We start from the raw sequence: 25,017 nt of genomic DNA on the forward strand, positions 1-25,017 counted from the left end.
GGAATTATCTGACTCAGGAATATCAACTAAACTTATAAATGAGCTTTCCCAAGGGCTCAACTTATACTCAAGATTCTTTTACTTACTTGGCATCACTTCTGAAGAGAGCACATTTTTACAAACATCTAGGAATTATTCCCAACTCCTAGCACCCGACACTGTCAGAAATGTCAAAGTATCTGATGAGACCCACTGGACGTCTGGTTTAAACTAAGCCCCAGAAAGGCAGTAGCGCCGCGCCTGCTCTGCTCCCTGCTGTCCGCCACCACCTAGAACAGTGCCTGACACACTAATGAACAGACACTTCACACCATGCTTAAGTTTGAGTGAGATAGCAAATTTATTTTGATCAAAATTTTAAAGAAAAAAGAAACACTTTCACTGAATTTAAAATATATTTTTCAAAACAAGTTATGTTTATACACTACATAAAATGCTTAAAACTTTAAGAGGAACAGCTGACTTCTCTCCTCCTCCCGGATTATCAATTGTGTAAATTGGCAATCCTAACTGCAATTTCTTTAATCCCAGAATCGGTAGCTTAAAGAAACAAAAGCATGCTTTACCTTACAGCCTTCACAAGCATGAACTCCATAGTGGAATCCTGACGCCACATCCCCACAGACTTTACACAGTAGAACCATGCCACTAAACTCTAAGGCACAAACAGACACAAAAGTGAAATGCTGGAAGAAAAACTAAAATTGTTTGTTTTCTTTCTAACTGAATATTTTATTTTGTTCAGCCTGTAAGTACTTTAAAATATACAAATCTACTTTTATAACGTAAAGAAAAAATCTTTACACCAAATTGACAAATCAAAAGAAATCATGAATTTCTTTTAAACAGTTTATGGCACTGCCAAAAATATCTCACAGAGCTGGTTTTTCCATTCCCGATGATTTTAAACATACACTGAAATTTTATAAATCTAGAGTTACTTTACATCAGACATGCAACCAGAGCTAAGAAAACAATCCTGCTGGATAAGAATTAAGAAGTTAGCCAGAGGTGTCAATCAACAAAAGGTGCAAAGGGGTGTATCCACAGGCTGCTGTACAAATACTCAGTTCAACTCACCTGCAGGTACCAGTCAGGTCCCATCTCTTCCTGATCCTGCCCTGTACCAGCCCATCACCTCCACGCTCACTCAGGGATCCAAATTTCCACGACTCATTTGGATATCCCCAATCCTCTAAATGTTCCTAGCTCCAACTTCATGAAAGCAAACCCCTCTCCACGAGTAAGTACTCCGTTCTAGAAACCAGATTCAGCACTAGGAGTGCAGAAGAGAGATAACTGTGGAAATGGGGTAAGAGGCTACCCTCGAAGGAAACATGGTCAGACAGAGTACATAACCACAGATCTTGCTCTGCAGCAAGAACCAATTATGACAGCCCCTAGGCTGCAACTTTTCAGATCATCACTGATTTCTTACCTAACTACTGAACTATGATTACCCAGAAAAGGAGTGAAAATTATTATACCCCAAAATAAAATGGTCCCCCAAATGAACAGCTGATAAAACAAGCCCCACTTGCAATTGGTGGCACCAACCTTTAGAAAAACTAAATAACTCACTTGTCACTGCACTGTGACTCTTCGTCATCCCAGGTGCACTCGATTTGCTTGTTTTCATAGAACAATCTATCCGATCATTCTTCAGGATGCCTTCAATATTGGAGAGATCGCCATTTTTGGGATTCCCGTTGTTATCAGAATTAGTGCTAGTTGGAGAAGATGGGACAGAGGAGGAGGAGGACTGGAAACTGTTCTCGGAGCCCTCACTGTGACAAGAGGCAGGGCTAGAGGCTGAGCTGGAAGAACTGATGTAGGCAATCACACCTCCTAGAAAAGATGGGGGAAATCAGATAATTAGATACACAATAATACATATTTTCTACTTTTGCAAATCTGAACAGTAAAGTCACTAACTTTAGAAACAGGTTAATGATTAAAATTAACCGCACAAGGAAAAAAGTTAACTTATTTTCTTCCTTATTTCCTACTGTTCTTCTTGCTTCCACAAGGTTCAAAGCCAAACAATTCCCACTGATTTAAAAAGTAAGCAGGTTCTCATTGGCTTTGTTATTCTGAGCACATGCAGATCCAAACCTAAAGCTTTTCATCTTCCAATGTATTCCTAAAAGGAATGAAAAACCTTCCTGAGCTACAACATAGAGTAATCAAGTTGTTTTGGCCGTGAAGAAATCTGGTTCTGGTCTTGTCTGTGCGTCCTTCATTATACCTTTACGTGGAACAATCCCAGAACAATGGGTTCATCATTTAACTCCCCCAGCACTTGGCTAAAACACAGGTCAATCAGGAACAGACGTAACACTTGGAACTCTGGATAAAGTAGTTTATCTGGAAATGAAAAACCTTTCATAGCTGTTGCCCCCAGAATCTTTCTGTCGTGATGTTCCCCAAAGACTCTATGACTATCCACTAAACCCCAGTTCCACATACTGCCTTCTCCACCTACTTCTGCCGTTGGACTTGCAGACACCCTTATCACTAAGCCCAGACTAGAGAAGGCACCCTCAGGAATGAGCATTTTGAACACGTTCTCCAGGTGATTCTTTGCATATTGAAGTTTAAGAATAGCTACAACTAGTGAGCTCAAGCACAAATTGGCCCCCAGTTTTCAAGGTTGATTTTTTCACCGACTCAACTGCCTGAATATCTCTAATACACTGTGAATCCAGAGAAAAACTATTTTAACCTGGAAGTCTATCAAATGTCGTGTTACTGGGTAAAACCACTGTGCCCTCTGTTTTCACAAAACTTCAGAGATCTAAAGGTCATATTAGAAATTCCAGGTGGTAGCAAACTGCTACTTTTTTCTCACTTACCTCCACTGGGAACAGGATACGAAGAAAAATATTATCCTTAATCCTCAATAAATTCCCAAAGGAAGGTCTCACAGCTATTTATCTTTTCTAAAGGACACTTCAGGTAGTAAATTCACTAACATCTCAAGAGGATAAAAGGTGAGGAAGTTAGACCTTCCCAGGGCCAGCATTTGAGTCAGCCATTTACACCCACGAGGTCTTCTAACTACCTCAGCTTAGAAATAAACTTCTAGATATCCGAGCTATCCTGATGGCTTAAGAACTGGATTAAAGCACTGACTAGGCAATAGACGGTATTAACTACCCAGAACACACCTTCCTTTGCAAAAGCTCCAAAATCAAATCTAAGAAAAATTACTGGGCTGTTATCAATCCAGTTAAGATCCAACTCCTGTCTTTAGGGAATCAACAGTCATTTACAGGAAGCATTTGTGCCAAGAACCATGGAACCAAAGATGACCCATCAAGAAGCAGCTACATTCTCTTAGCAAGACCTTCAACACTGATTTAGTTGTGTTAGCATCTACCAGACACCAATCTACCCACCTGACAGTTAGCAACCCAAAAACATTAAAATTTAATTTCCTAGAAGGCAAGGGGTACATCTAGCAGTTCCTCAACCCAATGAAGAAGGGGAAGTGAAAAATACAAGACACCAACAACGCCGAGAATAAAATGACAAAATTTCACACCACATTTCATCCTCACAAGAACCCTATAAAATTAACTTCCATTTTTCCATTCTACAGAAGAGGAACTCAGAGAGGTTAATACAGCTACTAAGTGGCAGGGCCAGGGTTGAAAGTCAAGGCTGTCTAATTCCAGAGTACAGAGTATTATTTCTTACTGAGAAGACCTGGGCAAGCAGGTCACTTTCAATCTCTCTAAACCTGAGTCATCTTCTATAAAATGGCAATATCTGCCAGAGTTATGATAAGATTGAAATGAAATGGTGTTCATAAAAGGGGATTATTAAAATAAGCGATTTTTACAGAGACAGTTTTTAATGGTAACACAAGAAAGGTAAAATCCCTGAACCAGCAAGTCCCAACAGCTCCAGAAACAGGCAGAACCTCAAGCTAAAATTAGCTGAGGCAGAGCCTTCTCTATTTTTAGTTGAAAAGGACCCTGGAGCTGGGCCAGGTTCCCAGGCTAGGGCTTACCCAGTGGTCAATGTCAGCCAGTATCAAACTCTGTACTGCTGGGAAGCACTTACTGTCCCGGCATATATTGGGGTATTCTTACCCTAATTCTAGGCTTGCCCGTCATCACCCATCCCCACTGCCCATCATCCTGGAAAATATGCTTGAGTTCAACTCATGAGTGTACTTTTCTGCCTAGTGACTTAGAATCAAACATTTTTACCTTTAAGAAGTTTTAGTTTTCTCATTTTAAAAGTAGGTTTTTAATCATTTCTACTCACAAGATGATAGAGTGGACCTAATGAAGCACTAAACTTCCAATTGTGTCCCAGTGTCAGGGCTCCAGAGATCAAGATGGTCCCTTCCCTAAAAGGCTTTAAAGGCCAGCTGGGGAGACAGCCTTGTTAACCAGTCATTCCAATGCAACGTGAGCAATGTTTCATACAAACTACTGTGAACTGCTGACAGCACAAGAGCACTATAGAGGGCAGAGATCATGAGCCAAGGTGACAATAAGTGGGGTCTTAAAGAATATGTTAAGTTATTAAATGATGTACTACAGAAGAGATTATTTAAGAAAACAAAAACCATGGTGACAAAAAACAAATAGGTCTTATTTTGTAAAACAGTGTTCTTGTCTCCATGTAAGTTGCTGGGAAGGGGTAGGGGGGCAAGTGTAATCTAGTGTCTGGGGAAAAAAAAACCCTACTGACTAGCAACAAGATTAAAAAAGAGGAATGATGAAATGGGGAAGCTCTACTGACCCCTGCCTTTTCCACCAGCTATGACCCTGTACCACGGCAAACAACACGGACCCCCGAGGAGACAGGACCACCAAGCTTTGCATATGCCTTCAAATGTTATGTGGGCTTCAACCTAGCACAGCTTGTGCTCCCCAAGTGAATTATGTGCATCTGGCTCTCCCACTTGCCTGGGTAAGTTACTCACTCCAGTTTACTTTGACCCTCATCTTCAAATGGTGACAACAGCACCTTCCTTCATAGAGTTAATGTGAGGCACCAAAGTAGCAACACATGTAAAGGGCCTGGCACATAAATGCTCAACAGATACTGGTGATTATTATTTTACCGTCATTATACTGGAAGAGTTGGACCAGGATAGTTCAAACAAAACTAACCCTCTCTATCCACGCTTCTTTCCTTCAATTCTGAACATGTCACGTGGACCCAGTGGTTTCCCTGCAGGTTCTTATTTCCAGGCCACCTTCTGACTCCCTCAACTCCAATGACTAGTCAGGCAACTTCCTTCTTCACCTCTGATTCTTCCCATTATCTTACTGTTTCTCTCTCCCAGTGAGAAATAGACTACAGATTTGTAAAGATAACGATGGCCTATGTGGGAATGTTTTAATAATTTTTAAAATGTGCATCACAGCCACAGTTATGAAGTGTGTACAATATGTTATTTACTTTAAAGAACTTGGTATACTCAATCAAAATCTGTGACAAGAATGTATAGAGTCAATTTCTACAGCTTCACTGTTTCCCCTCTGTATTAATCATGGAAAGGGCAGAGACACAGTGAGTCATGATTTACAGCACAGTTACATGAAATGGTCACTGGGTGAATAGATATTGACTAATAAAATGTTATCGACCCAAAGGAAGGGGTCAGAGGCTGCCACACAGCACTGAATTTGGCCCCACCCCAGCCAACATTTACAACAACGTGAAGGAAGTTCAAGGGAATGCTTATCAACGCTCCTTCAGACAGAGGGATGGCAGAAAGAGTATACTGGATTACAACTTGTGACAGCTTGAACTTGGAGCCAAATGGAAAAAGAGAAAATTTAAGAATGATAATGGCAAGTCCCTACAGTTCAGCTCAAACAATTATCTGCACAATGGATGAAACCTAGCTTCAAATCAGTTCACATGAAAAGGATCTAGCTGACCGCAAGGCTACTGTGAGTCAGCAAAGCAATATGCTACAAAAGCCAAGCCTGCCAGAGAACTCATTTACAAGCAGCATCCCCAGCTTGGAACCTGGTGACTGACCAACAACTTCCACTTCTGGATGCCACATCCCAAAGGGCAACAAGGATGATGATGAGAAAAAAAACAGCACTGACCAACGACCAAGAGATGTGAACCGGTGATGGGGCGGCGGGTCAGCAATCATCCCAAGGAAATTTTATAATTTGTAGCCACACTTTAAAATCAAAATTAAGGGGCTTCCCTGGTGGCACAGTGGTTAAGAATCCTCCTGCCAATGCAGGGGACATGGGTTCGAGCTCTGGCCCGGGAAGATCCCACATGCCGCGGAGCACCTAGCCCCGTGCACCACAACTACTGAGCCTGCGCCCTACAGCCCACGCTCTGCAACAAGAGAAGCCACTGCAGCGAGAAGCCCGCGCACCGCAGCGAAGAGTAGCCCCCCCCCCCCGTCACCGCAACTAGAGAAAGCCCGCGCACAGCAACAAAGACCCAGTGCAGACAAAAATAAATTAATTAAATAAATTAATTAAAATCAAAATTAAGGGGCTTCCCTGGTGGCGCAGTGGTTGAGAATCTGCCTGCCAATGCAGGGGACACGGGTTCGAGCCCTGGTCTGGGAAGATCCCACATGCCGCGGAGCAACTAGGCCCGTGAGCCACAATTGCTGAGCCTGCGCGTCTGGAGCCTGTGCTCCGCAACAAGAGAGGCCGTGACAGTGAGAGGCCCGCGCACCGCGATGAAGAGTGGCCCCCGCTTGCCGCAACTGGGGAAAGCCCTCGCACAGAAATGAAGACCCAACACAGCCAAAAATAAATAAATAAATAAATATTTAAAAAAAAAAAAAAAATCAAAATTAAGTTCACTGATAATGTTCCAGGAAGGCTCAAATCAGACAAAAACTTTCTAATCACTTGAGCCGGCCCACCTTATCCGACCACGAAGCTGGAAGAATTCATTCACGCTGGGTTAGACGAGGTTGAACTGTATAATCTCTAAATCCTTACCAAGTAAAAGTTTAATTCCATAATAGAGTTACTTAAAATTTTAAACTATCCTCAAAGCTTAAGTAGGCCCACAGGTAATTAAAACACAGGAAAATGGCGCTTTTTTTCTTTAATGTTTGTGGAACGTTCACAACAATTTGTTATCAAGGCATGGTTTAGAACATATAATAACTTAAAAAATAATCACTGCCTGTTTCTGCAACCTCACTGGCTTTAGGTAAAGGGCCATCCTTCGCTGGGGGAAGAGGGGGGCAGCTAAAAGGGCAGAAGCGAGCCTGGTATTGCTCTGTGGCGTTGCAACAGGAACTGTAGCAAGAAAGGGATTGACAGAGTCAAATTGTGTTATCCTGAGACTTCCCTGGCGGTCCAGTGGTTAGGACTGGGGCTTCCACTGCTGGGGACCCCAGTTCAATCCCTGGTCCCGGAACTAAGATCCCACAAACAATTAAAAAAAAAAAAAATCTGTTACCAGATTCAGGAAAGACCAGTGACCCATGGGTTTAAAGCAATTAAGCGAATTGACAAGGACCAGCTGTACAGGAGGCCTAGGAGTCACCCGGGGTCACCGCCCACATGAGCCGAGGGCTTCCCTAAAGGTGGAATCCCTCACGGTCCCGACTGGCGCCTCGGGCGTATTCATCACGGAAAGTGTGCAAGGTCGGTCGCGTCCCCGAGCAGATCGTTAAAACTGATTTTCTTTCTTTTCTTTTTTTTTTTTGGTAAACACGAGGCAGCGCCACAACCAGGACCTTCCTCCGCCCGTCCGCCGGGCGACCCCGGAGGGTCTCGTGTCGGGGAAGCCCCACGCCGGCCCCGCGGGCCCTCCTCCGGCCCGAGCGCGTCCACGCCCCGCGCTTCGCCCGCCCGCCAGGCCCCGTCTCGGCACGCCGGCGGAGGACACTGAGGCCTCCGCGCCCGCTCGGGGCCGCCGGGCCGCGGGTTCCCGGGGCGCGCACGCGCGGCCCCCTCCGCGGCAAACAACCCCGCGGGGAAGGAGGGGGATCGCGGCCACGTCACAGCCCGGAGGGCTCTGGGGGCGGGGCCTCCGCGGGCTGCGGCGCTCCCGGCCGGCGCGCGCCCCCGCCCCCACGTGTCCCTGCGGCCCCGGGAATGTGGGTCACGGAGCCGCGCGGCCTCACGTGTCCCCGCCCGCCGCCGCCGCCCCAGCGCCCATTATGTAATGCCGCGTCACGCGCCCGCCCAACCAACCGGCGCCCGCGCGCCGCCGAACGTAAACACAGCGCGCACGTGGCTCGCGCGGCCGGGCCATGTGAGGGGGGGCCGGGCCGGCGCCGTCAGGCCGCGCTGCGGCGTTGCGGTCGGCCAGCAGGGCGGTCGCGGGCCGGGGCGGCGGGCGACAAGCACCGAGCCCGACGCGGGTCCGCGGCGCGCGGCGGCCCTCCCGCCGGCCCCCGGCCCCCGCCGCCGCCCTCGCAGTGCCCGCCGGGCTCCGAGCGCCCCTCGGCCGCGCCCCACCCGCCGCAGTCGGCTCTTACCCGCATTCACCTCCATGGTGCCCTCGGGGAGGGGGCCGGGGCCGCCCGATCCCGCAGAGCGGGCAGCGCCGCCGCCGCCTCAGCGCCGCGCCACCCCGGGCCGGAGGCAGCGGTGGTCGCGGGGCCCCCTCATGGGCAGGACGGGCGGGGCGCCCGGACCCGGGCCCCGCGGCCGGAGAGCGGGCTGCGGGGAGAGAGGGCGGCGGCGGCGAGCGGCGCTCCTCGCGGGGCCCTGACAACAAAGCGGCGGCGCGGCGGCTTCCTGCAGCCAGCGCACCGCGGCGGCGAGGGCGGCTGACGGGGAGAGCAGCCGCGACCATGTGACCCGCGCACACACCCCCTCCCTCCGCCCGCCCCGCGGCCGGCCGCTGCGGCGACTCCGCCCCTCCCGCGCCGGTGCCCCTCCCCCTCCACCCCCTCCTTCCCGCCGCCGTCGCCCGCTCGCGCTCACCCCGGTTCCCCTCCTCCTCCCGATTTCCCGCCTCGGGCTGGGAGTCCCCCACCACGCTCCTCTCCCCAACCCTGCTCCCCTCCCCAACCCTGCAATCACCCCCCCCCCATCTAGTGACACCTCGGGGCCCCTCCGATGGTTACCTAGGACCGCCGGGGGGCGCCGAGTAGACCCGCTTTTCAGGCCCCGGGCTGGGCCAGCCCCAGACCGCCCCGCAGGTCCGCTCTCCCCGCCACAGACCTCAGAACGCCGGGCTCCTTGCGGACACTGCCCACATCTCCTCCTTCTACACCTCCTCGGTGACTTCATCCAGTCCAAGAGCTCAGACACACCTGTGTGCTGAATCTGAGCTCCACGCTCCGACATCCAGCAGCCCGTTTGATTATGCCACCTTGACGTCCTTTAGGCAGCTCAAATTTAAGATGCAGACAGGCGTATGCATGTGTCAGAACTCGGCGAATGCACGCTGAAGATTTGCGCGTTTCGCCTTGTATGCAAATTTTACATCAAAAGGAAAAAGCTGGAAACAAATGACATGTGTGCTGAGGAATGAAGAGGGAAGTGCGTTGATGTCTGCAATTCAGATGCATTACAAAAGTAAGATGGGCTGAGGGATGGATGGATAGAAGTACAGTAAGATGGTAGTTGAGATGTTGTCTGTGGGTATTCACTGTAAAAGTCTTTCCCAGTTGCTTTTTGAAAATTTGCGGTATAAAACGTTGAGGGACATGTAATGTGTGAGACTCTTTTACGTATGCACCATCTCTTCTCCCCCTGCCACCCCTCCCCCCATCACACACGTACACACACTGCCCCAACTCAATCTTTACTTTTTGGTAAATCTGCCAGTTCCTGAAGCCAACAAAGTCAGGTTTCTCTACTCTCCTGTCTCTCCCCCTCTGTCTGTCTGTCTGTCTGTCTCTCTCTCTCTGCCTTTTATACCCCCGTTCAATCCGTGAACAGATCTGAGCTATTCTCCCTTCAGTCTTTGTGCTTCTCACCATCAGCATTGCTATTACTCTAGATCAAACCATCGTCATCTCTTGCCTGGGCTACTGTAATAGTTCCCTAACAGGGGAATTACTCCTGTATCCACCTATAGGCACTTCTCCCCAGTTAGAGTGTTGTTTTTTACATGTAAATGAGGTCTAATTCCTCTGCTCAAAACCCTCCAATAGCTTCCTATTGCTTTTTTTGAAAAAGCCAGTGCCTTAAGCTGCTCTGCAAAGGCCTGCACAAACTCTGGGCCCTGCTTCTCTCCAGGCTCTCCAGCACCCTCTACACAGCTCTCTGCACAATGTGGTCCTCTTTCCTTCCCTACCTCAGGGCTTTATCACCCTCTGTGATGCTGGAGCAAGGCTTCCCCGGGCTACACTTTGTAGCTTGCTTTTTTATTTTATGTGCTAACCACCATCTGCTTCTGCACGGGTAAAATGAGGCAAATGTGAACAGTGTAGAAGGCAGAAGTCATAAAGAGGACACCATTCTAAAAAGGCCATGCCGGATGGTTCCCTCAGTGTCCTCGGGGCGTGGGTTCCAGGACGTCTGTGGATACCAAAATCCACGGATGCTCAAGCCCCTCATATACAACGGTGTAGTATTTGCATATAACCTATGGACATACTCCCGTATACTTTAAGTCATCTCTAGATTACTTATAATACCTAATACAATGTAAATGCTACGGAAGTAGTTTCCAGCACTCTGGTGGAAACTTTACGGAATTTTCTTTCCGAATACTTTCGCTCTGAGGTTGGTTGAATCCGTGGTTGTGGAACCTGCGGATCCAGAGGGCCAACCGTATAGCCTTGTGACTTGCTTCCTACAACCTTCTGAGCAAAAGCTCTAACAGCATGCTGTACCGTGCTCTCTTCGCCCTTTGCCATGGGCACCTGGCAGTGTTGCAGGTAGTGGCTATTCCAATAGCCTGGTTTCTGGAGTGAGGACCGTGACCAACCCTCAATGAACATGTAGTACAGAATTTCGATCCATAGCTGGTTGAATCCACAGATGTGGAACCCGTATATACAGAGGGCCAACTATGTATGATATTCTGGAAAAGGCTAAACTATGGCGACAGTAAAGATATCATTGGTTTCCAGAGGTTAGGGTGGAGGGAGGGATGAAAAGGCAGAGCACAGAAGATTTTTAGGGCGGGGAAACTGTTCTGTATGATACTACAATGGGGATACGTGTCAAAGATACAATACCAAGAGCGAACCCTAAGATAAGCTATGGACTTTGGGTGATGACTATGTGTCAGTGTAGGTTCGCCAGTGGCAACAAATGTACCACTGTGGTGAGGGATGTTGATAGTGGGGGGAGGCTCTGTGTGTCTTGGGGGACAGAATGTATATGGGAGCTCTGTACTTGCCATTCAGGTTTGCTGTGAACCTAAAACTGCTCTAAAAAGTAAAGTCTATCTTAGAGAGAGAGAGAGAAGATACTGCCATTTAACTTTGAAAAAGGAGAAGAGTGGAAGTAAAAATAAGCCATGGCACAGGAAGTAAGCCCCTCTCTTGCACGATAATGCGTATGAAAGAAAATTCGTGTCTATGGGCCTCACGCCTCTTAAAGGCCGCCTCCATCCTGTGAGGCTTTGTGGGTAACTATCAGAGACTCCAAAGCTATAGCCCAGGTCAGTCACCAGCCACACCACTGGCCACTGGAAACGCGTGGGTCTCCTCCGTGCCAGAGGAGGACGCTGAGTGGCATCTGGGTTGGACGGTCCCCAGGGTGCCCACAGCTGCAGTGGAAATTGCCTTTTGCTGTTGTCATTCTAAGGAGCCTTCATTGTTACCCCTATGGACCCTATGGCTCAGTCCATAGGAAGTCTCAGGCCATCGAGAGCCGGTCTCTACCTACTCCTTCCTCTTTCCTCTGACCAAAATAATAACTCTGTTGAATGAAGTGACCGTGTCCTCAAAAGTCATCTGCTAGAAAATGCAAGTTTCCTGGGAAAGCTACTGACACCAGGGCCCTGGGAAACTTAGCACAGGACAGCTCAATCTGGATGCGGATAAAGGAGGGGAGAGCTTAACCATGAGAGTCCTCTAATCCCAAACTCGAGTACAGCAGGCCAAGTGGGGCCCTTCCGTATGAGGACCTGGATGAAGGAGAGATATGGGGAGAAAGAGAAAGGAAAAAAGATAGAGTTTCCTTAAAGTTAAGGCCAATTAAAAATGTCTAAGGTTATTCCTCATTCTAAACTGTTCTAATGAACCCTGCTAGTTCCCGGTACCACAGTAACTTTCCACTTCAACTTTGCCTTCTCTGTGGCCTAGACCAGCAGTTCTCAAACATTTCCAACTCAGAACCACTTTACACTCTTAACATTATTGAAGACCACAGAGTGCTTTTTTCATGGACTATATTTCTCCATATCCACCTGTTAGAAATGAAAATAGAGAAATGTTTAAAGCACAAGCACAAGGAATTCCCTAGCGGCCCAGTGGTTAAGACTCTGCACTTTCACTGCCGAGGACCCGGGTTCAATCCCTGGTTGGGGAACTAAGATCCCACAGGCGAAGACGTGCAGCGCGGCCAAATAAATAAATAAATGAAATGAAATGAAAAAAAAAACACACACAAGCACAGACATCATATATGTCACAGAGCAGCAACATTATCACATGTCAACAGACAGCTTTGGCGGTTTCCTCTGCCCACGGCAAACTGCAGTTGCTGTTCAACCTCATGCTATTTGCGATGGACCATCTTCCAGGCTCTTTTTTTCTTTCTTTACTGCTCTGGTCATAGTACTAGCTTCTGTATCATCGCCCAATCATGCCTTTATTGTAAGCAAAGATTTTTCTATACTTATTTTTTTAACTAGAAAAGTAATTTAATTATATCATACATTAAAAAACATTTCAACTTTATCACCAATGATGACTTACGTAGGTATCACTGTATCAATCACGTCTTCTCATTTAATATCTTCATAAAATATTCAGTTAAACACAATGAAATATTATATCCGTGCATAGAAAAAAAAAGTCATTCAAACTGAATTAATCCATTGACACCATCAAGATGAGTGATCTGTTTACGTGCAATACTAGAAACGAGGCACACATCTTTTTTTTTTTTTTTTTTTTGGCTGCTTTGGGTCTTTGTTGGTGTGCGCAGGCTTTCTCTAGTTGCAGTGAGCGGGAGCTACTCTTCATTGCAGTGTGCAGGCTTCTCATTGCGGTGGCTTCTCTTGTTGCGGAGCACAGGCTCTAGGCCGGCGGGCTTCAGTAGTTGTGGCATGTGGGCTCAGTAGTTGTGGCTCGCGGGCTCTAGAGCGCATGCTCAGCAGTTGTGGCACACGGGCTTAGTTGCTCCGCGGCATGTGGGGTCTTCCCGGACCAGGGCTCGAACCCGTGTTCCCTGCATTGGCAGGTGGATTCTTAACCACTGCACCACCAGGGAAGCCCACAAGGCACACATCTTAACACACTCCAAGGCAGTGATAATATCTTATGAGATGCAATAAAGCGAAATATAGTCTACCAAAACAAATTGTGTTGAACAGAAAAATACTTTATACTGTTCCCGTTCTTAAATTTAAATTAGTTAAAATTAACTGGAATGTAAAATTTAGTCCCTCAGTGACACTCACTATGTTTCAGGGGTCAGAGTCACATGTAACTAATGGTAACCATATTCATCATTACAGATTTAGAGACTTTCTTACTCTTCCTGAGTCACTGTGATAAATTATTATTCTAGGAATTTGTCCCTGATGTTTAAGTTTTCAAATTTATTGGAATAAAGTTGTTTAATTCTCTTATCATCTCTTTAATCTCTATCAATTCTGTAGTTTCTCATTCTTAATTTTGTTTATTTGTGCTTTTTTACCCCTTAATCAGTCCTACTAGAGGTGTATCTACTTTAGGAGCTGTTTCAAAGGCTCGATTTTTGGCTTTATTCATTCACTGTACAGTATTTGTCTTCAGTTCTAGTGATTTCTGCTCTTTGTCTCGATTGCCCTCCTTCTGTTCTCTTTTAATCTGATTTTTCTAACTTCTTAACTTGGACCCGTATCTCATTAAGTTTGCTTCGGCTGGCCAGAGCCCATTTTTCCCGTTAGTGACTAAGGACCCCTCACTGATGCTGCTTTAACATCCTCTCCTCTTATAGGGAGTATTCCAGTTACTACTGCAGTGTAACAGAACCCCTGGGAACTCAGTGGCTTTGAATGGAGCAATCATTTTATTACCTCTGATGGTTTCTGTGGGTCAGGAGTTGCTCCTGTCTGGGCATTTCTAGCTCAGAGTCTCTCATTAATGGCAATCAGACAGTAGGCAGAGCCCAAATAGCAGGAGCTGGAGCTCTGAGGGTCAACCCGGCCTTTCTCTCTCTTCAGGTAGTTACAGGGCTTCTGCACACGGTCTGCAGGGCAGCACAGGGCTCCAGTGCAAGTGTTCCAGGAAACAAGGCAGAAGCTGCATCACCTTTTCTGACCGAGCCTCAGAAGTCACACTATGACAGCAATTTTGCTGTATTCTTGGTTACAAAGGAAGTCAGATGTGAGGGGAGGGCCCACAGACCCCCTGTCTTCCTAAGAGGAGCATCAAGGTCCTATTGTGAATAGCATGTGAGAGGGAAAATATTGTGCAGCTATTGTTGTTGAAACAGGGAACAATTTTAAAGGACACACCTTGACTTGAGGACCACATTACAGTGTCCGTTTTAAGATGTTGTATTTCTCAAAGTGAACATTTTTACCCCCTCGACCCGGTGGCATTTTCTAAGGCTCAGTATAAGGAGAAAGAATGCTCCAGAGAAAGGAATGAATCAGACAAAAAGAGGGCACAGATAGGCTCCCACTCCACATGATGGTTCAGTTTTTGAGGTTCAGCTCTGTGGCGCTGAAGGTCAGTGGGAGGACCTCTCAAATACAGACCCAGTCTCTTGCCTCTTCTGAGTCCTTTATTGTCCACCATCAATAATGTCTGACGGCACTGGAATGGGACAGCTCCCTCGGAGAAGAATCTAGTAGGGAAAGGGTTATGTCTGCATGTAATGAGTGCAATCTATACAACATTACAGAAAAATCCAAGACCATTCACAACAGAAACCATCTGGCCAAGATGCCTCATTGAATAGGGTGGAAAAATATCTAATGCCGTCTGGACACCCTTGTTGAATTTTGTTAAGTGCTCCATTGATTTAATAACCTACTAAGCAAATTTGAAGAGAAAATAAGAATGGAAAGAAGAAAAAGTTGCATGGCAGTTTAATAAATAAAAAGGCTATAAGAAATGCCTGATCATCTTCAAGAATCTGTATCATAGTTTGAAAAGAAAAAAACCTACAATAGGGGGGTGGGGAGGGATGGATTGGGAGTTTGGGATTAGCAGATGCAAACTACTACATATAGAATGGATAAACAACAAGGTCCTACTGTATAGCACAGGGAGCTATATTCTATGTCCTGGGATAAAGCATAATGGAAAAGCATATAAAAAAGAATGTGTATATGTTTAAAACTGAGCCACTTTGCTGTACAGCAGAAATTAACACAACATTGTAAGTCAACTATACTTCACTGAAAAATAAATTAAAAAATAAAATAACAGAAAAAAACCCTACAATAATTTTTCCTGGGTTTGGGGTGAAGAAAACAAAAACATCAGGTACAAAACCTAGCTCTAGCAACAGGGCATGTTATCTCACGAGAGGAACAATACATATTGCTGACCCTCTCACTGATTTTCCCATCTAATCTTCCTATTTATTCTTTTGAAAACTTCTCTAGCTGAGCATGCCTCCCAGCAGTGGCATCTGCCCTGGTGTGACTCCGTTAACTAACCATTCTCCTAAGTTCTCCAACCCAAATTCTCACCAACACTCAGAGGGCCCTTAGAGGCCCAGGTGTCTCCTTTTCCAGCAATCAACTTCTCTCCCCTCAACCTCAGATTATCAGCAGTTCTTCTCAGCTGGTGGATTCTTCAGGGCTTCCCTCCCTCCCGAGGAAGTTAATCTGGACCAGTGGTTATCGCAGTGTGGTCCCTGAATCAGTAGCATCAGCATCAACGTTAGATGCTGTCAGAAATGCAACCTCTTGAGTACCACCTCAGACATAGAGAATCAGACACTCTGCAGGTGTTGCCAGCAATCTGTAGTTTAACAAACCCTCCAGGTGATTCTGGTGCATTCGAGTTTGAGAACACTGGCTTGGAAACCGGTAGCATCTACCACCAGAGAATTGATCAGCCCATGTTGATTATAACCCATGTTATAAGTGTATAGGGCTAGAGGCTGCCTCCTTCCAGGTTATCTGCACCATGCCTCCAGTGAGCAGGATCTCTGCCCTGTAATACGTATGTGTAATATGACAGGATAAAATTCTAAATGCAAAGAATTCTTCGTATTAATTCATGCAAGAATTCTTTGCATTAATGCAAAGCCCGCAATGACTGGGCTTCTGATTTCAGTTCCTCCTTCAGAACTGGATGCGTTTCTGCCCACAGACTATAGGAGAAACCTGCTATTCTCATTAATTGGTTATGCTTATCACCAATGAGCCTTTATCAATTATTTATAAATTTATCTACATTCTAAGAAAATTAATTTATCTCTAAGGTTTAGATCCTTCTCCTTTCTGACTGTGTAGGAAAAACAAAATGTTTTAATAGTGGTAAGAATAGTATGATCATTTAAATCTCAGTCAGTATCCAGGACCATCTCTTTGCTTCTAAATTCATGTAAAAACTCACCCTTCCTTCTCATGAAACAGTTCTATATTGGAAAGAAAGAAAATTGGAGACGAAATTCCTCACCTCTTAACTCACCGACTGCATACCGGTTCGTTTTGTGTCTGGATTCCACTTTTTTCTATTCTAAATTTTTATTATTTTTTAATTGAAGTATAGTTGATCGAATTCCATTGTTTTAAGGCAATGCAGATAAGTACAGGGAGGTCCAAAGACTTTATAATCTGTGACTAACATATTGGGCTTTTGGACTAGCATTGGTCTTTTATGTATGGGAAGAGAGTCTTAGGAGAGAATTTTAGAAAAGAGGCCAAATGTAATTTCTTCACATCGAGCCAGGAGGCACGTTGCTCTTCTGCTACCTCACTATTCGAAGTGTGGGCCTGGATTAGCAGCCCTGGTAACACCTGGGATCCAGTAATAACTGTAGCATCTCAATCTCCACGGCAGAGTTATTGAATCAGGACCTGCATGCGAACAAGGGCTCCAGGTGACTTGTACGCACAGTGAAGTTTGAGAAGCCCCGCTCTACTCTGCTGCAAGACAGAGGCTTTGCAGCAGGAGTGCTCTCTGGAGGGACGTGGTAAGCAGCCTTCTGAATGGTCCCCAGCGATCCCCACCTCCTGGTATTTACCCCCTGTGTAATCCCCTCCCCTTGAGTGTGAACTGGATGTAGTAACTTGCTTCTAAAAATAGCATATGGGGGAGGGACAGATTGGGAATTTGGGATTAACATACACACACTACTGTATATAAAATAGATAACCAACAAGGGCCTACTGTATAGCACAGGGAACTCTACTCAATATCTTGTAATAACATATAATGGAAAAGAATGTAAAAAAAGAATATATATACTTACATATATATATATGTATAACTGAATCACTTTGCTGTACACCTGAAACTAATACAACGTTGTAAATCAGCTATAGTCCAATATAAAATAAAAACTAAAAAAATAAAAATAGAATATGGCACAGTGATGGATGCCACTTCTGACTCCCTCTTTCCAGCTCTTCTTACCTGCTCACCCTGATAAAGCAAACAGCAGTGTTAGGAGCTGCCCTGTGGAGAGACTCATGTGGTAACTTGTTGGCCGAAGAACAACAGGCAACAAGGAACTGCATCCTGCCAACAAGCAGTGCGGGAGGTCAGAGCGGATCTTTCCCGGAGTTGAGCCCTGGGCTAACTTCAGCCACACCCAGCACCTTGATTGCAGCCCGTGGAGATCCCGAAGCAGAGAACCCAGCTAAGCTGTGTGCTGACCCGAGGAAATGCGAGATAATAAAAGTTGATGTCTTCGCCAGTAAGTTTTAGGGTAATTAGTTACTCAGCAGTTGATGACTGTGACTAATAAAAGGGGCGATTAGCAGATCAAGGACACTGAAAATTCAAACATGTCCAGATTCCCCTGAAGTCACAGGGACCTAACAGACCGGTAGATAAATAAGCACCGCCTACTAGAGCCAACACCTGGGAAGAAGGAGATTTTCTCTGAGTGAGTAGTGAAACTGAAAACAGTGGGATTGGTTGAAAGTCTGCATAAGTGAAGCAGTAGCTCCCGCCTAGGTCCCACCCAACAGTGAAGCTTTATACTATACTCAGTGCAGCTCCCTAGAGCTGCCCAACACACACACACACACACACACACACACACACACACACACACACACACACACACACACACAGTGTCCAGTCAGCTTTCTAATGCGTCACTCAAATATAAACATAGCAGTGGATCACTAGACTTTTGAGGGAAGATTCTGCCATATGGAAAGAAAATAGGAACTAAGAAACAATACAAGGAGCAAGAAAGATACTCTTTATTTTTGGAGAAGTGAGAGAAGATAGAGCATCCATGAAACCAGGATGTTACAAAAAAGGAACACAAAACAAGTAAGAATTCTTGGGAACTAAAGACAATATACAAAATAAAAATGTATTGGAAAAATTAGAAGGCAAAGAAACCATTAAGCAGAACAGAAAGACAAAAGATGGACATTACAAGCTTTTTTTTTTTTTTTTCTGGCTGTGCCACATGGCATGCAGGATCTTAGTTCCCTGACCAGGGATCGAACCCGTGCCCCTGCAGTGGAAGCGTGGAATGTAACCACTGGACCACCAGGGAATTCCCACAAGCAATTTAAAAAAAAACTTAAAGATTAATCCAAGAGATGTAGTAGGAGTTCTGGAAATAAAATGATCAAAGAAATAATTCAAGAGAATTTTTCCTGAAAGGGTTTCCAGATTAGAATATTCACAGATTATCCGGCACAAGTAATGAAAAACAAAATTATCTTCAAGGCATGTCATGGTGAAATTCTGAAACATCAGGGACCAAGAGAGGATCATAAAAACATCCAGAAAGAAAAATCAGATCACACGCAGTACATAGAAATCAGACTATCATCAGACACCTGATGAATGCCTTCAAATTTTTGAAATAAAAATAATTCACCCTAAATCTCAAAACTCAGCTGAACCATCAGTCAAGTGCAAGGGTAGGATAACGATATTTTAAGACAGGAAAATTTTCCAAAACTTCCCCTTCTATACACTTTCTCTTAGAAGGTTACTTACGTGATGTAACGTAGATTAGGAGGATGGAGGGAAGAGAAGTGTATGTGTTGGCAGGCGGGCGGGGGAGGGCGGCAGTAGACCCACACATGTCAAGGTATGGGAGGAAGGGATGCTTGTGATAGAGAAATGTTGTTTATTTAAATTCTCATCTTCCAAAATAGAAAGTCAATAGATAATGCCTAAAACTTATGAGTAAAAGAAATAGCATTTTAAGGATACCAGTTAGAAATACTAAGGAGATACTGAAAGAGTTAAAGCTGGGGACTGAAGGATGGGGGAGGGTAGGTAGGGCAGGGTACCCCTGTTATTCGTCATAAGTCTTGTAGTACCATTTGATTTCTTAAAATATGTGAATTCATTGGTTTGATGAAAATAAAAATTGCTTTAAAAACAAAAACTGTCCGTTAGCAGATGTAAGCTATTATATATGGAATGGATAAACAACAAGGTCCTACTGTATATCACAGAGAACTATATTCAGTATCCTGTGATAAACCATAATGGAAAAGGATATTAAAAAAGAATATATACATATATATGTATAACTGAATCACTTCGCTGTACAGCAGAAATTAACACAACATTGTAAATCAACTATACTTAAAACAAACAAAAAACTGTCCAATTCCCCTTAAACACCACAATCTTCCAAGATAATAAGTAAAGAATATAGACAACTGAATTACAGAAGGGCTGTTATTAGGTGTTTGAGTTGCTTTCTCACTGTCCCCATTTCTGGTCAGGGTATCACTGGTGAAAATCAGTCTCTTTCTTCAAAATTAAAAGAATAAAGAATACTTTGAAACTATAATTCCATTTCTGGCACTCAGTCCAAGCAAAATAATCCTAATAATAGAAAAATCTTTATGTGAAATGATATATACCACTGTTTATATATTACTATAAAATTGGCAAATCCTTAACTGCCCAAACATAAGAAAACATGAGTAAATTCTCCTCAGCCTTTAGAAAGAATGTTTATGAAGATGAGGTAGTAACGTGAAAATGTCGATAATCTACTGTTAAGTGACAAAATCAGTGTGAACAATTGCATATAAAGTAGTATTACAACTATTTTTAAAATATCTGTGCATAAAGAAAGGTTGGGAGAATATATCAAAAGGTTTACAATGGTTTTGTTTCAACGGTGATTTTATGAATAATTTTTTTTCTTTATACTTTGTACATTTTCAAAAACATTTCAAAATTTTTATGTTAGTATTATAACAAAAAATACTTGAAAATATGAATTAAAATTAATTTTTATATTTTAAAAACTTTGTAGCTTACCATTTTGATTCTGTCAACTTAGCCTTAAAAAAACACATGGGATTTTTAAAAAAATTTTTTATTTGGAGTATAGTTGATTAACAGTGTTGTGTTAGTTTCAGGTGTACAACAGAGTGAATCAGTTATACATATACATCTATCCACTCTTTTTTAGATTCTTTTCCCATATAGGTCATTACAGAGTACTGAGTAGAGTTTCACTGTGCTATACAGTAGGTCCTTATTAGTTATCTATTTTATATATAGTAATAAAACCCATGGGATTTAAAAAAAAATTTTTACTGGAGTATAGTTGATTCACAATGCTGTGTTAGTTTCAGGTGTACAGCAAGGTGAATCAGTTATATATATACATATATACATTCTTTTTTTTTTTAGATTCTTTTCCCATATAGGCCATAATAGAGTATTGAGTAGAGTTCCCTGTGCTACACAGCAGGTTCCTATTAGTTATCTATTTTATATATAGTAGTGTGTATATGTCAGTCCCAAACTCCCAGTTCATCCCTCCCTCCCTGCCCCTTCTCCTTTGGTAACCGTAAGTTTGTCTTCCACGTCTGTGAGTCTATCTCTGTTCTGTAAATAAGTTCATCCGTATCATTTAGTTTAGATTCCACATATGAGTGACATCACATGATATTCATCTTTTTCTGTCTGACTCATTTCCTCCAACACGATCCCATGGGATTTTTTAATGGCAGTCATTTCAAACCCATAGATAGTTGATTCTTTGACGAGCTTATGAATACAAACATTTTAGTCAAAATCATCCCAACACTGATAAATTTTCAGCAAGAAACTATTAACTAGAGAAATCCATTAGGCCAACTTGACTTGACTAATTTATTGCTGAACTAATCAGTAATTGATCAATTTTGTGTATGGCAAAGTTAAGCTGTTTCAAATAGCTCCCATTTTCACTTTGGTTTGCTGGAACTATTTTCATAAAAATCAGATTTCTCCCTCAAAATCTTATACAAAAGAGTTGATTCATTGATTTTTTTTTTTTTGATAATCAGAGCTTCAACTATTAAGATTTCTGTCAATGACTTATTTTGTCCAAGTCCTTCTGCCTTATCGAATTTTGCAGATTTTCATTTTGCCAAGATTTAATTCTATTATTTTTGAGGCAACTACAGATCTTACCATATTTAGTTTTAGCCATTGTTAGTTTTATTTTTACCATAATAGTCATCATGAATTTTATTTTTTATGCCTGTTGTTTTATATTTTTAAAAACTCTAGGGAATTCCTTGGCAGTCCAGCGGTCAGGACTCTGAGCTTCCGCTGCAGGGAGCACAGGTTCAATCCCTGGCCAGGGAACTAAGATCCCACATGCCACGCAGCATGGCCAAAATATTAAAAACAGAAACAAAAACAGGTACTTCCCTGGTGGCGCAGTGGATAAGACTCCGTGCTCCCAAAGCAGGGGGCCTGGGTTCAATCCCTGGTCAGGGAACTAGATCCCACGGGCCTGCAAGCTGCAACTAATGAGCCTACCTGCTGCAACTAAGACCCAGTGCAACCAAATAAATAAATAAATATTAAAAAAACAAAAAACTGTCCTTCCGATCTCCCTGACTTCCTGCTTTACTGGCCTCCTTTCTTACCTCCAACCTCCCAAGCTCATTCCCAACTCAGGGCCTTTACATTTGCTGTTCCTTCTGCCTGGAATACTTCTCCCTCAGATCATCACATGGAGACTCCTTCTATCCTCCACATCTTATCTATGTCCTCTCCTCCTGGGGACCTCCCCAATTCCTATTTAATTCCACCCTTGCTCCACAATTCTTGTCACTATCTGAAATTATTTCGTTTATTTACTTGTTTATTGTCTTCACTATTAAAATATGGGATACACGGGAGCAGGAACCTTATCCATCTTGTTCACTGGTGTATTTCATTCTCCTGACACATGGTTATTCCTCAATAAATATTTGTGGAAGGGACAAACAAATGAACGATGTGTAGAAAGAGCTGTTACGGAAGACTGAAACAAATGATGTCATGGAAGAGTCAGAAATGCCATCACTAAACAGGCGTCTTGTGATTGAAGGATGAGTAGAAGTTCAGATGGTGGGGGACAGGCAGTTGAGAAGGGGGCCAAGCGGAAGAACAGAGATGAAAGAAAGGTACAAGACAATAAAGTCTGTGCAAAGGTGTCTAAACGAGAAAGAAGGAAGAGCTTTACTGAGCATCGAGAGAGCAATGTGGTTGATACTTAAATGGTTTCATTACTGCCTGACAGTCAAAGGCACTGTGACAAGCCGAACAACACCTCCAAAGATATGCACATTCTGTGACATGATTCCCAGCACCTGAGAGCATCTTACGGTACATGACAGGGGGATTAAGGTTGCAGATGGCATTCAGGTTGTTAATCAGCTGACCTTAAAACAAAGAGATCAGCCTGGATTATCCAGGTGGGCCCAGTGTAATCACAAGGGTTTTTGTTTGTTTGTTTTTATTCTTTTTCAAATTCTTTTTCCATTTAGGTTATTACAGAATGTTCAGCAGAGTCCCCTGTGTGATACAGTAGGTCCTTGCTGGTTACCTATTTTAAATATAGCAGTGTGTACATGTCAATCCCAAGCTGCCAGTCTATCCCTCCCTCCCCAACCCTTCCCCCCTGGTAACCACAAGTTCATTCTCTAAGTCTGTGAGTCTGTTTCTGTTTTGTAGATAAGTTCATTTGTATTTCTTTTTAGATTCCACATGTAAGCGATATCACATGATATTTGTCTTTCTCTGGCTTACTTCACTTAGTATATAATATCCAGGTCCATCCATGTTGTTGCAAATGGCATTATTTCATTCTTTTTAATGGCTGAGTAATATTCCAATCCACATATGTACCCCATCTTCTTTATCCATTCATCTATCAATGGACATTTAGGTTGCTTCCATGTCTTGGCTACTGTAAATAGTGCTGCAATGAACACTGGGGTGCATGGATGCTTTCAAACCAAATTTTTCTCCGGATATATGCCCAGTAGTGGGATTGCTGGGTCATATGGTAGTTCTATTTTTAGTTTTTTAAGGAACCTCCATACTGTTCTCCATAGTGACTGTATCAATTTACATTCCCACCAACAGTGCAAGAGGGTTCCCTTTTCTCCACACCCTCTCCAGCATTTATTGTTTGTAGATTTTTTGATGATGGCTGTTCTGACTGGTGTGAGATGATATCTCACTGTGGTTTTGATTTGCATTTCTCTAATAATTAACGATGTTGAACATCTTTTCATGTGCCTCTTGGCCATCTGTATGTCTTCTTTGGAGAAATGTCTATTTAGGTCTTCTGCACAAGGGTCCTTTAAATGAGGAATTGGGGGGCAGAAAGTCAGTGTCATCATGGGGCAGGCTGAGAAAGACCAGACCGGCCACTGCTGGCTTTACAGATGGAAGGAAGCCACAAACGAGGAATGGGGGCAGCCTCTGGAAGTGGAAAAAGACAAAAAAACAGATCTTCTCCTAGAGCCTCCAGAAAGAAATGCAGCCCTGCCAATACCTGGATTTTGGCCTCGCAAGACCCACTTTGGACTTCTGACCTCCAGAACTGCAAGATCATAAATTTGTGTTGTGTTATGACACTAAATGTGTGGTACCTTGTTACAGAAGCAATAGAGAACAAATACAGACACCAAAAAGTCACTGCGGTCAGATGAGGAAAAGGAAAGCAATGTTCACAGCTCGTTTGAGTTTATGTTCTGGTGAATGGAGACACTTTGGTAGGCATCAGAGGGGCTGAATTCCACTCTCAGACGCTGACTTTACCCAGTTCATCTTTGCTTGCATAACCTGCAAGAACAACCTGAAGGACAAGAAACCTTTAAAATCACCTTCAAGGTACAATAGAAAAATTGAGCAGATTAGATTGGAGTGGGTCCTTCTGGGCAATCAGCACTGTTTTACCTTAATGTTCTCCCAGGATTTAGAAATCATTTATTACTAAATGCATCCCTTAAGCAATCTTTTATCAATTTTTAGAAAGCCTATTAGATAATAAGTCTTCTGATATTCTGAATTTTTTTTTTTTTACAAGAGAGCAAGAATGGATGCTTTCACTGAAAGAAGAGGAATAAAATCTCTGAAGAATGTCCTCTCAGGAAGATGGGCAAGCTGTGAATAATCACCATTTTGGTAAGCACTAATTCTTGCAGAGTTGGCCCTTATAGGTCAACTAGATCCCTTTCTTTTGCTTTGTAAATTGAGCTGAAATCGCTCCTGCTGACCTGAGACTGCTGGCTGCCTGCCCAGAAGTGCCACCCCTGCAGGCGCTGTATAATGAGGCAATCCACAGGGCTGATCTCAGCATAAATAAAAATTCAAGCTGAGACTTAAATTTTTAGCAGTATGAAAGCAAAATAGCCAGAGGAATTGCAACAGAATGACATCATTCTAATAACTGAGTAATCATTTAATCACTCTAAGAACCGATATCGCAAGTGTCATTATGACAGCATGGGCCATAGCTGCCTAAGACACAGGCTTCCTTCTCACTTTATACCCGTGACAAAACATAAGGATAC

The 25,017-nt window shown here is 43.8% G+C and overlaps 2 protein-coding genes across 3 annotated transcripts in view; one reads left to right on the forward strand and one right to left on the reverse strand.

Annotated features, from left to right (window-relative positions):
• Nucleotides 1-8,779, reverse strand: part of NR1D2 (nuclear receptor subfamily 1 group D member 2) — a 24,380-nt gene extending 15,601 nt beyond the window's left edge. Inside the window, exons 1-2 of the mRNA XM_082460819.1 lie at nucleotides 8,456-8,779; nucleotides 1,582-1,848 (exon numbers count right to left, since the gene is read on the reverse strand). Coding sequence (XP_082316945.1) covers nucleotides 1,582-1,848; nucleotides 8,456-8,471 — 283 coding nt within the window. The 5' untranslated portion in view covers nucleotides 8,472-8,779. The remainder of the gene's footprint in view (nucleotides 1-1,581; nucleotides 1,849-8,455) is intronic.
• Nucleotides 8,780-9,147: 368 nt separating this feature from the next.
• The window catches only part of NKIRAS1 (NFKB inhibitor interacting Ras like 1), a gene marked incomplete at its 5' end in the record, with an annotated part of 62,051 nt that continues 46,181 nt past the window's right edge, over nucleotides 9,148-25,017 (forward strand). Inside the window, 2 exons of one of the 2 annotated variants that reach the window (XM_082460791.1) lie at nucleotides 9,148-9,503; nucleotides 24,531-24,628. In XM_082460791.1, the coding sequence (XP_082316917.1) occupies nucleotides 24,583-24,628 (46 nt within the window). Of the gene's footprint in view, nucleotides 9,504-22,850; nucleotides 24,629-25,017 lie in introns of those variants that run through there. The other variant, XM_082460799.1, reaches the window with a different exon arrangement.

This window comes from Balaenoptera physalus (assembly GCF_965194825.1).
Source record: "Balaenoptera physalus genome assembly, chromosome: 4".
Classification (NCBI taxonomy): domain Eukaryota; kingdom Metazoa; phylum Chordata; class Mammalia; order Artiodactyla; family Balaenopteridae; genus Balaenoptera; species Balaenoptera physalus.